We start from the raw sequence: 15,620 nt of genomic DNA on the forward strand, positions 1-15,620 counted from the left end.
CATCTCTTACACAGCGATTGGTTCCAGGAGCTCCCCTGGCCTGCTCCCCAGTCACCTCAATAGAGGCGGCCTGGGAAACCTTCACTGCGGGGGCTGTCCAGTGACATCCCTGGTCTCTTTCCACAAGACGCCAGGAGCAGACAGCCTGGCTCCAAGTTGTGACAACCGCACCTGTCTCCAGAAACCCCATTGTCCCCCGGAGGGCGGAACCGCTCCAGGGCCGGGAACCAGTGCCTCTCCTGTCTCTCCCTGGGTGTCGCAGTGGGCGGGGCGTGGCCTGGCAGGTAAAGGAAGGCCATCAGCTCCAGCCCCTGGGGTGGAGCTCCGCGCACCGCTTCACAGACAGGAAACTCAGGTTCAGGACGACGTCACTTCGCTCCCATCCAACGCGGAGCCTCGATGCTAAATCATGTCCAGCTGCCAACTTCTGTCTGGACCTTTCCGTAAGGCCAGAAGGCCCCTGATGAAAGAAGGCACAGCGTAGCTGGGCAGAGTTCGAGACAAAAAGGCCCCGCCAGACTTAGAATCACCAAGGGGTTTCACCACTTCTACCAAAGGTGCGGCCTCCCCCGGGTCTCTGTTCCTCACCAGGGATGTGGAAACGGTGGGCCCACCCCCCGCACAAGGTACCCGTGCTGACACCCAGGTGTGTCATCCCCGCGATTTTACACCCCCAAGCAGGACAGCAGCCCCTGCGGCCCCTTCCTCCCCCGGCTCCCCTCCTGCCTCCGACACCACCCCTGCCAGGCCTCCCTGACTCCCTGCAAGCACACACCCCAGCCTGCAACCTGTGACATGTTCGTTCGCCCCGCCCCCTACTAGAGCTTCAGGGCACTCGATTCTGTCCTCTTTTCATCTCTAACCACCCAAAACACTGCCTGGCACCCAGGTGTTTGGTGGATTGACTTTTAAGAACTAAACCCATGACTGTAACAGTGGTGGTGAGGAATGTTTAACTGTGTACCCACGTGTATCAAGTCAAAAGCTAGTGTATACCCACGTGTACATCAAAAGCTAGAACAAAGTCACATGTCAATTAGGTTCAATTTATTTAAAAGGTGAACAGAGGAAAACCAGAGAAATTCGAGTTAAGGACCTGTGGGATCGGGATGGAGTTTGATTCTCCCATCGAAGGGAAGCCACGGAGAAAGAGTGGGCGCCTCGGTGCAAGTCTCAGGGCAGCACTCCGCAGACGTCCCAGAGGCTCTGGCTCCGCTGCAGCTGCCGACTCGCAGGCCCAGGGTGGGCAGGGCTGAGACGCAGGGGTCTCATGGGCCCAGGTGGCGCCCACGGCGCAGGCCCACTTAGCACGGCGCAGGCCCACTTAGCACATCCCAGCCCGGGACACCAGACAGGGCACCTGGGCAGGGTCTAAGACAACGCTGCTCCAGAGGCGGCTCGCGGCCACAGAGGACTAGCGTGACCTGCCGTGGAAAGCACACTCGTGCGTGACTCTGTGCCGCCTGCCTTTTGGCTTCAAAGGCCGAGGAGGCGCACAGAGCCTGCACGTCCCAGACTAAACAGTCCCAAGTTTACACGACATCTTGTCCACAATGTAATGACCATCTATGTACATTTTGGTCTTGTTTGGGCAGTAATATACTGGAATCTATAATATTTAAAAATATCAACCTTAATTCCTCATTACCATAAATAAATACTGACGGTGAATGCGCCTCATTCAGTAAGGGAGAGCAAACGCCCTTTCCCAGTCACTGAACGCTGCAGTAATGCTCCAACGCCGCCTGATGGGGCAGGGGACCCACCAGGTGCAAGAGCAGGCGGCGGTCCTTAGTCCGAGGCAGTGACAATGTAGCCGGGACCAAAATTAAGATCGTCACCATCTCCAGCTAGCTGAAGTAGGTTTGCCTCTGAGAGCCTCTGTACCAGGAGAACACTCCATTTAGTTTTATTACAAAACGCAACTTAAAGTGAGCAAAGTGCAACTATCAAAACGTCTTTTAAAAAAATTACTCCTAATTTAAAATCAAGTGATGCTACATTTTAGAAAAAAATGACTAAAACTCATATTATTCACGGATTAATAAGTTTCAGCTAACCAAGACGTTTGATAGAAAAAAAATGACAGGAATCACAGAATTTTTAAGATACCCACTTCTGAAGTGCAAACCAAGTTTATGATTTCTTGGTTCTAATCAAATACCCAATAGTGATTATTTCTAAAAGATAACTCGTTTCTCATGTTACTCTCTTCGGTTGTTTAACTTTTACCTTCCGACAGATATTTCTAAAAATGCACTGCAATTTTATCAAGTGAAAACTTTTAGTTTTCTTCACAAAAAGATCTTTAACTCACATTTTACCATCAGCCTGACTGGTGCCACCCAACACCTGCGGGTCCCCTGAAAGGTCTCAAGTGGCTGTTCTTGAAACACAGGCAGAAACCGTACGGGAACAAAGAATTTCAAACACAGGTGAAGCTCAATTTTCTAGGCATGTTGATCAGAAATGGGTTTTTTCCAAAGCCCAAGTCAAGCTGGGTTCAGGTAGGCAGTGGTTGCTCCCTCTTGACAGGCTAAACTTTCTTCCCCTGTCTTCACAATCTCAAAAGAGCTCTGAACATATTAATCTTATTTATTGCTGAGCTACGTCCCCACCATCTGTTCCTGCTGGTATTTCATCAGAAAATTATTTTTTTCTTTAAGGAATATATTCAGCCCCAGTAATTTGTGTTCTGAATACAAAACATACAGTACATGGCGAGCACAGAGTACTGAGAATAAATTTGATTACCTAAATAACTGTTTACACCTGGCTTTTAAACAAATTCATTAACGGAAACATGAAAGAAAATTCTACAAATATTTTAAACTTCTTTTCTCATATTCAGTTGCCAAGACTCCAACTGACATCTCAGCACTGAGCATTTTTAACCCACAGCACTTTCAGGCCATTCAAACGCTTCCGTCTTTTAGTTCCCGATGGAGTGCTGGTTCAGCTGGGTGGACTGACTGAATATAATCCAGAGGGATCACTTCTTGTTAAATTATGAAACACGCACACAACCTGTCCTCCTTTTCGCACGTCATTTACACTAGCATCATCGGCAAAAATACTATCATGTCATCAACAGTCCTCTCTTCTCCTTGCCAAATGCCCATTTCAGAAGTTTAGTAAAACTCAGAGTGAACAAAATGAAAAGCTGTAATTTTCTTATTCATCCTATCAGTCTTCTATAAAAAGAAAATGTCCCCCAATCTTATTTTGTCTCCATAATGCACTCCTGTGTCTCACCGGCAGGAACCCACAGGAACCCACGTCAGCTCACCACTGCTGCCCGTCTTCCCAAGCTGTCTCACTCAGCCCTTCAGGGACCTTCAACGACAGGATCAGAGGAATCGCCCTTTAATACCAACCTCCCAGACCCCTCCTCCCTCTTTCCTTTACACTACCGTCCTCCCTTTCTTTTCAGAGACGAGTCTGCCAGAACAGCTCTGATACTCTGAACACGCTACACTCTGTTCAGCATTTATAGGTCTCTCATATTCACATAAATCCTCAGAGTAAACAATGTTAGATCTAGCCACAGCCTGACTATGTTCCTGACTAAAAATTTAGCAATTTAAAATGTTAGCGAGACATGGGCTCAGATTTTTCTAAACTTTAAAAGGTCAGCTAAATTACCAACACCTCTAAGAAAAACACACAGCTAACTATTCCAAATGTGACTGAGTATAGAAACACCTACAATATCTTAGTGGACTTCATTAAAAACAAGCTAAACGTCTGTAACTTCTGCAGGACTGTCTCCCGAGTCCAGAGGAATAAAATTCCACAGTAACTTACCTCACAAACACAAGCCTTAACAGTATTAACCCGATTTTAAGACGTTCACTGAAGGTCTACTTATAGCAAAAGCGGAAAGTAGTACCAGACCAAGGTTTTTTTAATGTAATCACTAACAGGCACTTTTACTGTTTGGGCCACTAAGTAAGAGAGGGCACCTTCAGAAAGGATTTTTCCAGTCTTGCTCTCAAGGTCAAGGTTGTCTACCAGAGACCCAGAAGGATACCCACTTACAGCTCTCACTACCCTCCGTAAAGAAGGAACTCTCCAATGTTTGCACTTGGCTTTCTTGTAGGGAAGAGCCTAGTTTATGCACAACCAAACATAAAACAGTTAAATTGCTGATCCTGTCATTCAGTTTTGCAATCCACTCCTTAAAGAAAAAAAGACAATCTAAAGTATCACTTTCAGACTTAAAAACCTGCATCCCCAAAATCAAAATCAAAACTTTAGCTCCCAACTAAAATTAATTTTCCAATAGATAAAGCTTATAAAACAAGCTTCTTATTCAAACTAGAAAGAACGGACGAGCCATCACAAGTTAAAATTAAACATCATTTTGCAATGCAAACCTTAAAAAATATTAATTAGGGGGTTCCCAACTTTTTACAATCACACTTTTCCATTGTCATAACTGACTAGGCCCTTATATACTGTACTTGTCATTTTTTCTTTCGTGGGTTGGGAAGGGCGACTCAAGAGCTTTTAGTTCCTAAATTCTGTGCATATTCACTTCACCACATGTAACAGTAATTTTGACTCTAATCGTTTTGATGAGAAAGTCACTTAAAATTCTCACCAACCAATGGAAGCTATGGGATTTTGAGTTACTAAAGCAAAGATAACAATACATAAACACAAAGATTAGCCATCTTTTTCCTAGTTGGGAATGTAAACAGAAGTTCACCGCGGTTGTCTGTTATTTATTAATTGCCCCACAATGAACTACAGTTCATACCAAGTACCCAAGGAAGCCTAAACTGAAAATCACAAAAGAGCTGCGTTTTCCCGTCAGAGATCCCGTTACCCTTCTGACCACTTACTCTCCAGGACCCCTGACAGTGCTGGGCTGTTCTACACTCCTTATTTCCCCTTCAAATCCTGTTCTTTCTCTCCTCCATTCTAAGAGATCCCTACCTCTCTCCCTGAACACACGACCTCTGCCCACTTCTCCAAAACAGGCAGCACATTTGCCCCTGTGGAGTATAAGGTCCAAATCATTATTTTTTCTGTGGCTATTCATCTACATTTCCCAAGAAGATACCTATTTCAACACAAAACATGCTTTACAAGGCTTTTATCTTGCACAGCGTATTTCAACCCAGCTAGACACTCAGGCTACCTGAGGTACAGGCGTCGTTATTAAAAACTCACAACTATTCCTTCCAGACAAACAGGCTGTGGGCTTTCATTTTGGCCGATACGCTTACGCGGGAAGCTACTTCCGTGCGAGTGAAGACCACGGTAGCTGGCTGCAGTCACTGCACTGTTAACACGTTTCTTTGTTGATGGAAAAGACTGAACTACTGTCAAGCCTAGCATCTCGATGGTACTTATTATAAGAGGAGAAACTGCAAAGAATTATCAATTCTATTCATTATTTGACCAGCTTACCATAAAACTCTATGGCTTTATGTAACCTGAATGTATTCCATAAATGCTAAGTAACAGATAAAAGAAATTATAATATTGAAAACCACTATTCCATGCTTTTAAAGTATTGCCTGTTATTTATACAACAAAAGTTCAATGTTTAAACAGCCTTCTAAAGAAAGGATCTTTAACCTGAATTTTTTTTACCATTACCAGGTTTTGGTGGGGGACAGTTCTTGTAAATTTTCATGTGCAAATATATTTCTGCTAATGCAGGAGGTGGGGAGACATCCATTCTATAATGAGCTGCCCAGAGTCCATGACCCGAGAAATGCAACACAACTCTTCCCAAAGGTTCACAAAGAATTTAAATAGAATCTGCTTAAGTTATACTCACACAGTCAATACTTTTTGAAAAAGGAAGAGAGGTAAAAACAAAGCAGATATAACCTGAAAAATGCATGCCCTCTTTATGGTAATCATCTCTTTTAAAACTATATAATCTCAGAGAATTTGAGGGCTTTTGTAGATTTTTTTTTTTTTTGATCAAGGGTTAAGGACATCAGAATTCCCAGATGCTGTCTTCATGATCATGTGCATTTTAAGTGGTAAATTATTAAGGAGACAGAAAAGTGACAAGTGGAAACTGAAACAACACTGTTGCTCCAAATCTATCAGAAACCCTCTATCCCACTGTAGAAAGCACAGCAGGCCGGCAGGCCACCTCGGGCCTGTCCTTGTGAACACCAGACTGCCAACGCCTGCGGGCCACAGCCACGCCACCCCACACGATGGCGCGAGGCTGGGAGCAGAGCGCTGACGGGGCCTCGCATCGCGCTCCCCAGGTGCGCTCCTGTCACGTGTCGCAGAGCGCACACAGACCACAGAACCGGGAAAACAGCAATCTTCAGACGCAGGTCACTCTAGAAGCGGAACCCTTTAGTCCAGCAGTGAACTCTTCTCTGAGGGAAATTCTCCAGTTCTGCAAGAACTTAGGGATTCAGAAGCTAAGAACTGTGTGTCCTCAGGAGGCTGGGCTGCTCCCAGTTCAGGCTTGAATGCTACTATGACAGGTTAACTACAGAATCAGACACCAGAGATGAACCAAAACTTACGCCTCTCTCCTCTGATGACCGTAATACAGAAAAACTATCTGAGGTAGAAATATTTGTAAAAAACTTTACAAAACTGCACAAGTTCCCCCCCCCATTTTTTTTTGTTTTCATTATTGAATAAGATTACCTTACAAATCACTAACAGGCAACTGCCAAATTATGGTAGACCTTATCTTGAATTCACAGCAGCAAAATCCAAATTCAAAGCATATTTCCCTACTTCATACCCTAATATGTGAGGAGTAAAACCTTAATTTTAAAATTATCATACTCAGATACAGACATTCCATGCAAAGGATAAAGAAGGGGGAGGGACAGTAGATGAACGAAATTAACGCTAAGGTTAATTCATATTAAGGTTAATCTAGAACAAAGCAATGTCACCGGTGCAGAAGACATCACAAGTTGGATTTTGACACAGAATCAGTGAGATTTCACTTAGTGCTCTTGTTCAAGAAAATGACCAAACCTAGGGAATAATCTTGGCAAAGAAAAAAACAAATTTACTTTCCCTAATTAAATGGCTCCACAAGTAGATAGCCTCTCTACAGAGAAATCCACATTTATGCTTAACATGAATATATCATTTCTCTACATAGTATCATATATGGAAAAAGCAAAGCTTCAAAGACCTATTCTACCCTCTGAATTTCAAAGCATAATTTTTCTCACAGGCTTTACACACACCTACAATGTTTCTCTTTCATCTTTAACCTTAACACACACACTTTCAAACCTTTTCTGCATCCCCAGTATATACATGTCTTGGCTCTCTCCAGTATCTAGACTCACAACTTCTTGAAATGAAACACTGTTAAACTACGATTTAACAATGTCTTCTTTCCCACTAAAAATGCTCAGGGCCACTTTTGTTTCCTACTGTTCTTTTATTACAATCTTCTGGAGTTAAAAAGGATGCACCTAGAACCCAAAGATACTGGAATCTGATTTAAAATGAAACCTCAATAAGTCATCTCCCTGGAATATTTGGGATGGCTAACCGCATTTCCACGTTCTAACTGCCATACTATTTAAGTTTCTATTGTTGCATACGCCTCAAATTGAAGAAAATACTCATACAATTTTCAAGTAAAATAAAACCTAGAAACATGAAACACTCAAGTTAAAAACACAGACATAAAATTCCAGTCCCTAAACTGCAGGCTGTATTACTGACATGAATATTTTATGAAATGTATTGAAAAGAAAAACCTGAAAAATGTGACTGGACATTAAGTGATATCTCCTTTCTTCGATTTTGTGAGTAACAGGTCTTTTATTGGTAGTAAACTAGAGCAAACAATCAGAATAGTACATAAGGAGTATTCAGTACACACAATAAAAGGTAAAGGAATTCAAAACCTGTATAAAACAAAACACTGGAGGCAAAAGTCATACAGCTCAAGAGGTACGGTGGGAAAGTCCTCTCCACCCTCTGCTTGCAGCTGGCACTCTGCGCCCGACAGGACTGACAGCGCTTACCAAGACAGCACAGACTTTTAGTGCTGAGTGTATTTAAGAGGATTAGACACGTTTTCTAAGAATCTTGCAATGACAAATAAGTGACCCTTTCGCTGGTAAAGCAGACCTTTAAAAGAGGAAAGTGGGGATAGGAAATTAACTATTTTGTAACCATTTTAAATAATTTCTCATTTTCCAAACACTGCTTTCATAACAGAAGTGTTTTACACTTGCACAATATTAATTACTTTATTATACATGGAAGCCTGTGGTAGGCTCATTACACAATAAGACTGCAAACAGCCAGTGGTACTTTTCTGACGTCAGAAGAGTACATAAGACTGAAACATCACCAAAAGTACATAAAAAACTCATCAGCATAAACATCAAAGTACATTAAAAATATAATCAGGAAAAAAATACAACTGCTAAAAAGTGGTTTAGAGCAGAGCCACTGTCTACCAGTGGCCTCAAATGGCAATTAGCGTTCAAAGCAAGTTTGGATGACTTTACAGGACCCTTCTACAATACTGACTAACGCACCCTTTTAACATGTACACTACACAGGCTGCAATTTCACAAAGAGGTGCTGACGTCGCTCCTTACTAAAGGAGATACTCTTAACCCTCACACTGGCTCTGTCACCAGTTGGAATTACCACCTTATTTGTATCCACAGCTCCGAGCATGTGGGGCTTTATTATACATGGACATCTGTGTGGGCTGTTTTTTAAAAAGGGGGAGGGGGTGTCTGACCTATTGTTTGGTGTTTGGATGCCATAAGGCATGGGAAACGCACGACGGATCATGCATTGGAATGTGAATTGTTCTAAAATTAAAACTGTTCAGACAGGGAGAAGAGGGGACCAGGAAGGCCTAGAACTCTTAAGAGAGGACAGGTTAAGAACCAAAATAACATAAACTCCCCCAGAAGTGTGGGTGACGTAATAACAGAGACAGAGAACAATGTTTTTAGGCCATGTATAAATACCACACACCCCAAACCTCAAAGAATTATGTAATTCCAACTTGGGTTCTAATACTGGAACCAACCAACCACGTGGGTTTTAACACTGTGCCCATCAGCTCTGGATGGAGTCACAGCCTTCTTACAGCTGGGATAAGGAGAGGGTGCTTTTCTTTTCCTTCTCTTATTAAAGCTATCATTCCAGGCTTTGATCAAAGATCCAAGAATATTTGTTCTACCAGGCTGGAATGAATGTGGTTTGGAAGATCAGAGTACATTTAAAAGCTGCAACAAAATATAGGTAGCCAACATCTCAGAATTTTGGATCAGCCCAGATGGAGACAGCAAATTGAAATGTTTTCGATCCCTTAAATGATGAAACGTTTATCACATCAGCCCAGATAGAGCAATTTGAAATGTTTTCGATCCCTTACTTATGTGATGAAATGTATTATCATACTATCTGTAAATTGGATATTCCATTACAGTGATAACGTACAGAATTCCCATGCGTTATTACACTTTCCTGAGAGTAAAGCAATTAGAATAACCTTAATCCTAGCAACAAAGTTTTTTTTTTTTCGTGGTTTTTTGTTTTGTTTTTTTTTTTTGTATGATTTTTTTTCTTTTTTTTTGCATTTAAAACTTTTGGGCTATTCCCTGACAATCTATACATGTAAATTTGATTGCTAAACATTGTCACTTCGAATGTCAAACTATTTTAATCTATTGATTTTGATTAAAAATCATAATACAAACAGAGCTAAAATCACGCTAACAAAATAAACTAAATATGAAAAGTTGCATTGAAAGGGCATTACATTATTCTTAATAGGATCGTGTAGAAACATTCCAATGGCAGTGTTCTCAAAATAAAACAGAATTACATTAGAAGACCTCCAGCCTGGTCACTCCTGGGACCTTACCTGTAACTCTGGCTGGTAGGGGTCTTTACTCTGGTACTACATGGCTCGCTAACATCAGACATCATGTTTGTATACCCTGAGAAATCTGACACTGAAGTCCTTGCTCTATGGTCCACTTCTCCATTAGAGTTAGTGATAAAGGTCATTGGCACCCTGCTGCCCGACTTGAACTGAGAACCAAACGCTTGTGCGAAGTTCTCAATCTGGTACGTTGTTCTAGGCTCCACGTCTTTCTGAGGATCTATCTGGCTAGCTAACTCCTGAGATGGAATCTGAAAGCTTGCTGAGGACTCTAAGTTTTTCTGCTGTTCCTTCTGGCTAGTCAGTTTCTGAGATGAGGATTGGAAGGCTGACGACGTCTCTAAATTCTTCTGAGAATCTATCAGGTCGTCCAGCTCCTGGGAAGGTGTCAACTGCTGATGTGTGGCATCCAAAGCGGATAAATAAAGACCTGGCTGAGACCCAAACAACATCCCAAAAGGAGGCTTTGGCAATGAAGATGGCAACACTGAGGTAACAGACTGGCCGAAACCACACTCCAAAGGAGATGTAGTGTATATCTGTTTTTCTGGGAATAAAGTGTGGCTGTGGAGAGGTGAAGACAGGCTGACAAACTGGAAACCGTGTCCCAGAGTAAAACCTGCATTCGTGGATTTTTCAAAAGCCTGTTGGAGGTATTTGGAGTATTCTTGCAACATGCTCGCCTTGTCATTTGAAGGAGTTTGGGTGCCGGGGCTCAAATTTCCCTCCTGAACCAGTTCCGAGTGTTCTCCTGAGGCGTGCAGATCCACCCGTGGCTCCGCTATGCTGAAGGGGTCCTCCTTCTGGCTCTCCGACTTGTTGGAGTACTGATCCAAAATACTCTGTAAAACCTCGTCAGGAATTCCTGACTTGTCATGACAAGACTTAATCTCCGCGTTCAGGGCGGAGGAGTCAATAAGGGACAACGGGGCCTCACTGTCCAGAACACCGACGCCCGCGGACTGAATGACGGACTGCTGGGACACCATGTGTCCCACGTTCACGGAAAAGGCACTGTTGCTGCTGGCGGTTGGTAGGTATCTTCTTTTCTTTGAGAACTGCATGGCATCATCGTAATTACTGCTTATCTGACCTTGTTTGCCACCTGCACTCTGGAGGAGACCAATGGTCTCCACGCTACTGTTTGACACGATGCCAAGGGAGCCGCTGGGTTTCCCGGACAAGGACTTCTGCCCAACCAGGTCTGGTAACGGTGACCCAAAATTCAGGTAGTTCTTATCGGTGCTCTTCCTGCTTCCTTTCTTGAAGATCAGTTTGGGCACCCTTTTCTGGAGTTCGTCTATGCCAGGGCCAACGATGCCTCCACTGGAAGACACGGTCGGCATCTCTACGGAATAACTCTGCATGTTTATACTGTTGGACAGGTGGGATTCACTCCCTTTCCCCGTCTTGGGCTCCTTGCTCTCAACGGCGAGGCTCTTGGACTTCGCTTTTCTCCTCGAAGAACTGGTATTTCCCTGAGACAACACAGCCAGGCTACCCGCGCTGCTGTGGCTGCCGGAGGACGCAGGTTCCGCGCTGGGCGCCCCCTTGCCCAGGGCCTCCCCGCACGTGCGCCTGTGCTTCAGCAGCCGGTCAGTCCTGGAGAAGTACTGCTGGCAAGTGTCGCATCTGTATGGCTTTTCTCCGCTGTGCGTGCGCTTGTGTCTCTCCATGTGGTACTTCTGGATGAACTTCATGCTGCACTGGTCGCAGCCGAAGGGCTTCTCGCGGCTGTGGATCTTCTCGTGCCGCTGCAGCAGGTACTTCTGGATGAAGCCCATGCTGCACTGGCCGCACTGGAAGGGCCGCTCGCCCGTGTGGATGAGGACGTGCCGGCGCAGGTGGTAGGAGCTGCGGAACGCGGCGCTGCAGTGGTCGCAGACGTGGGGCTTCTGGCTCGGGGACAGCACGGAGCCCTCCCCGTCCCCCGCCGGCGGCGGCTTGGAAGAGGCGCCCGGCTTCCTCTTGGCTTTGATTCCCTGAGATTCTGGCTTTGGCCTCTTGGCCTTCTTGACGCTCGCGTCCGGCTTGGGCTCCTCGGGGCCGCGGGGGTCGTCAGTCCGGCCGAGCAGCACGTCGCGCGGGTGCGGGTGCGGATGCGGGGCGGGCGGCGGCGGGTGCAGGGCGCTCAGGTCCTGGATGACGCCCGCGCCGCCCCCATCCCCGCCGCCCAGCCCCGAAGCCCGCTCGTCGGCCCCCGCGAACAGCCCCCCGTAGTGGGGGTGGGGGGCGCCCGGCGGCTCGTCGGGGTCGGCCGGCTTCTCCTGCTTGATGCTGACCAGCGACTGCAGGAAGCCCCAGGAGGTCCTCTGCGCCGGGAAGGCCGCGCCGGGCGCCGCCGGCTCCTTCTTGAAAGTCACGTCCGGGGCGGGCGCCGGGGGGGGCTCGGCGGCCGGGGCCGCGGCCGGGGCGGCGGCCAGCACGCACTGCGGGGGAGGGGCGGCCGCGCCCGCCGGCCGCGCGAAGCTGGCGACCGGGGGCAGCCGGTGGTTGAACATCACCATGCCCGGCGGGAAGCTGGGCTCCATCTCCGCCCGCCCGCCGCTGCCCGCGCCGCCGCCGCCGCCGCTCAGGAACGCGCTGCCGACTTTCATGCCCCGGAGCAGGCCTGGCTGAGGAGAGGAGAGAGGAGTGGGCCGGCCGCCGGCCGCGGCGCCCCCGCCCGCCCGCCGCCGCCGCCGCCCGCGCCCCCGGCCCGCGCCCGCCCGCCCGCCGCCGCCGCCGCCGCCGCCCGCGCCCGCGCCCCGCACTTACGGGTCCCGCCGCCGCCGCCGCCGCCGCCGCCGCCGCCGCCGCCTCCGGTTAATAAAAATAACGCCGTCCTCTCCACAATGGAATTAAAAGCCTGCGCGGCACTGCGCAGCCGCGGCGCGGAGCCTGCCGGGAGCTCGGCGACCCGGCCCGAGGGCCGCGGCGCCGGCCAACGCGCCTGCGCGGCGGCTTCCGCCCGGCCGCCTGTCAATCACACGGGCGGTTGGGCGGAGGGAGCCCCCCGGGAGGGGAGGCCCGGGGCGGCAGGGCGCGATTGGTGGGGACGCGCGCGCCGGGCGGGCTGCGGGCTGTGCGGCTGCGCGGCGGCGGCGGAAGGCCGGAGGGGACGCGAGGCTGCGCGCGGCGGGGTCGGCCTCTCCTGTCTCTGCGGCTTGCGGGCCGGCCGTCGCAGCCGAACCCCGGCTCGGACCCGGGGAAGGCGCGGGGCGCCGTGGGTTCTGCCTGCCTTGCAGGGGGCGTCCAGTGCTCGGGGTCCGAGACGGGGCGCTTACGGCGCCCCTCCTGGGCTGGCACACTCTTTAATAATGGGCGCGGACCCTCTGCATTTGTGGGAGGGGCCCGCTTTGAAACCGCAGCGGAGAGAGGTACAGTTGCAAAAAAGGAAAAAAAAATTGTCTTACTGCCAACCTACCTGAAGGCGATGGGAAGAGGAGACCGCGTGTAATCCAGGAGCGGCAACCTTGTAAAACACGCCCACACACACACTTCATCGTCATCAGATGTGTTTTAAATGCCCGCATACCTTCGCAGCCTGTCTAATAAGTCTGCCGGCCCTGTTGAGTTGCTGCCTGGCGGTCTGTGTTATTTACGGAAAATGGACCGCCAGGCCCCTCTAACAGCCCTCCTCCGATCCAGTCTCCCTTCCCTAGTATAGGATACTGAGAAACGCGGCCAAAATCACTATAATATGTTTTCTTAAGAGAAAATCACAAAGCGAAATCATGAAGTCACAGATCAACAAAAATCGAACAAATATATATTCATTGCCTAATGCACACACAAGGAAGGCACTCACCTTCATGGAAAGCACGCAGAAACTTAAGACAGCAACTTTCTTAACCAAGACTGTAAACCCCAGACTTTTTTTTTTTTCCAAAGAAAAACCAGCCCTATGACAATAATTTCTTTCCATGGCACGTTTTAATAATGAAATTACAAGTCCATTGCTTCACTAGTCCATTGAAATTACTAGTCCATTGCTAGTATTTTTAGCCAAATAACTTCTCATGGTTAAATAAGAAATGACGTCTCATTGAAATTTCCCAATCGGAAACTTAAAAATCATTAGCTTATCCTTATGGCATCCGGTCCCATTACTTCATGGCAAATAGAAGGGGAAAAGTGGAAACAGTGACAGATTTTATTTTCTTGGGCTTCAAAATCGATGCAGTGACTGCAGCCATGAAATTAAAAGTTGCTTACCACTTGGAAGGAAAATTAGGACAAACCTAGACAGCAAAAGAGCAGAGACAACACTTTGCCAACAAAGGTCCATATGGTCAAAGCTATGGTTTCTCCTGTGGTCATGTACAGATGTGAGAGTTGGACTGTACAGAAGGCTGAGCACTGAAGAATTGATGCTTTTGAACTGTGGTGTTGGAGAAGACTCTACAGAGTCCCTTGGACAGCAAGGAGATCAAACCAGTCAATCCTAAAGGAAATCAACCCTGAATATTCTTTGGAAGGACTGATGCTGAAGCTGAAGCTCCAATACTTTGGCCACCTGATGTGAAGAACTGACTCCTTAGAAGAAACCGTGATGCTGGGAAAGATTTAAGGCAGAAGAGAAGGGGACGACAGAGGATGAGATGTTTGGATGGCATCACTGAATCAATGGACCTGAGTTTGAGTGTACTCAAAGAGATAGTGAAGGACGGGGTAGCCTGGCACGCAGCAGTTCAGTTCAGATCATTCGCTCAGTCATGTCTGACTCTTTGTGATCCCATGGACTGCAGCAGGCCAGGCCTCCGGGGTTGCAAAGAATTAGACACATTACTTTGCCAACAAAGGTCCGTCTAGTCAAGGCTATGGTTTTTCCAGTGGTCATGTATGGATGTGAAAGTTGGACTGTGAAGAAAGCTGAGCGAAGAATTGATGTTTTTGAACTGTGGTGTTGGAGAAGACTCTTGAGAGTCCCTTGGACTGCAAGGAGATCCAACCAGTCCATTCTGAAGGAGATCAGTCCTGGGATTTCTTTGGAAGGAATGCTCTAAAGCTGAAACTCCGGTACTTTGGCCACCTCATGCGAAGAGTTGACTCTTTGGAAAAGACTATGATGCTGGGAGAGATTGGGGGCAGGAGGAGAAGGGGACGACAGAAGATGAGATGGCTGGATGGCATCACTGACGTGATGGACATGAGTCTGAGTGGACTCCGGGAGTTGGTGATGGACAGGGAGGCCTAGCGTGCTGCGATTCATGGAGTCGCAAAGAGTGGGACACGACTGAGTGACTGAACTGAACTGAACTGACAACAAACAACAATAAATGGGCCTCTCTGAGCTGCTCAAAACCTTGTGCTCAGTCTCTCAGTCGCGTCCAGCTCTTTACGATTCTTTGGACTGTAGCCATCCATGGGATTTCCCAGGCAAGAACACTGGAGTGGGCTGCCATTTCCTCCTCCAGGGGATCTTCCTGACCCAGGAATCAAACTTATGTCTCCTGTGTTTCCTGCGTTGCAGGCAGATTTTTTTTTTACCTGCTGAGCCATCAGGGAAGCCCCTCAAAAACTTAGAGCCAGTATTTAATAAGTATTTTGAGTAGAGAAATATTAGTATTTTTCTAACCTCGTGCAACTACATTGAAGTATTCTGCCACTTAAACTGCTACTTTGATACTGTCAAGTATAGTTAAGTGTTAAAAGAAAGACTGAAGATTCACAAATTTCAGGCGGGAGTGCAGTATTCATCAATGCCTATGAGAAATGAGGCCGTCCCTCTACTCGGGGCGGCAGTGTT

The 15,620-nt window shown here is 47.3% G+C and overlaps 1 protein-coding gene across 1 annotated transcript; it reads right to left on the reverse strand.

Moving 5' to 3' along the window:
- On the reverse strand, positions 1,033-12,756 carry ZNF281 (zinc finger protein 281). Its single transcript, XM_018060820.1, has 2 exons — positions 12,647-12,756; positions 1,033-12,500 (listed from the first exon to the last, which is right to left on the reverse strand). The coding sequence occupies exon 2, from the start codon at positions 12,484-12,486 to the stop codon at positions 9,865-9,867; it is 2,622 nt and encodes an 873-aa protein (XP_017916309.1). The 5' UTR covers positions 12,487-12,500; positions 12,647-12,756; the 3' UTR covers positions 1,033-9,864.

Source organism: Capra hircus, chromosome 16 (assembly GCF_001704415.2).
Source record: "Capra hircus breed San Clemente chromosome 16, ASM170441v1, whole genome shotgun sequence".
NCBI lineage: Eukaryota > Metazoa > Chordata > Mammalia > Artiodactyla > Bovidae > Capra > Capra hircus.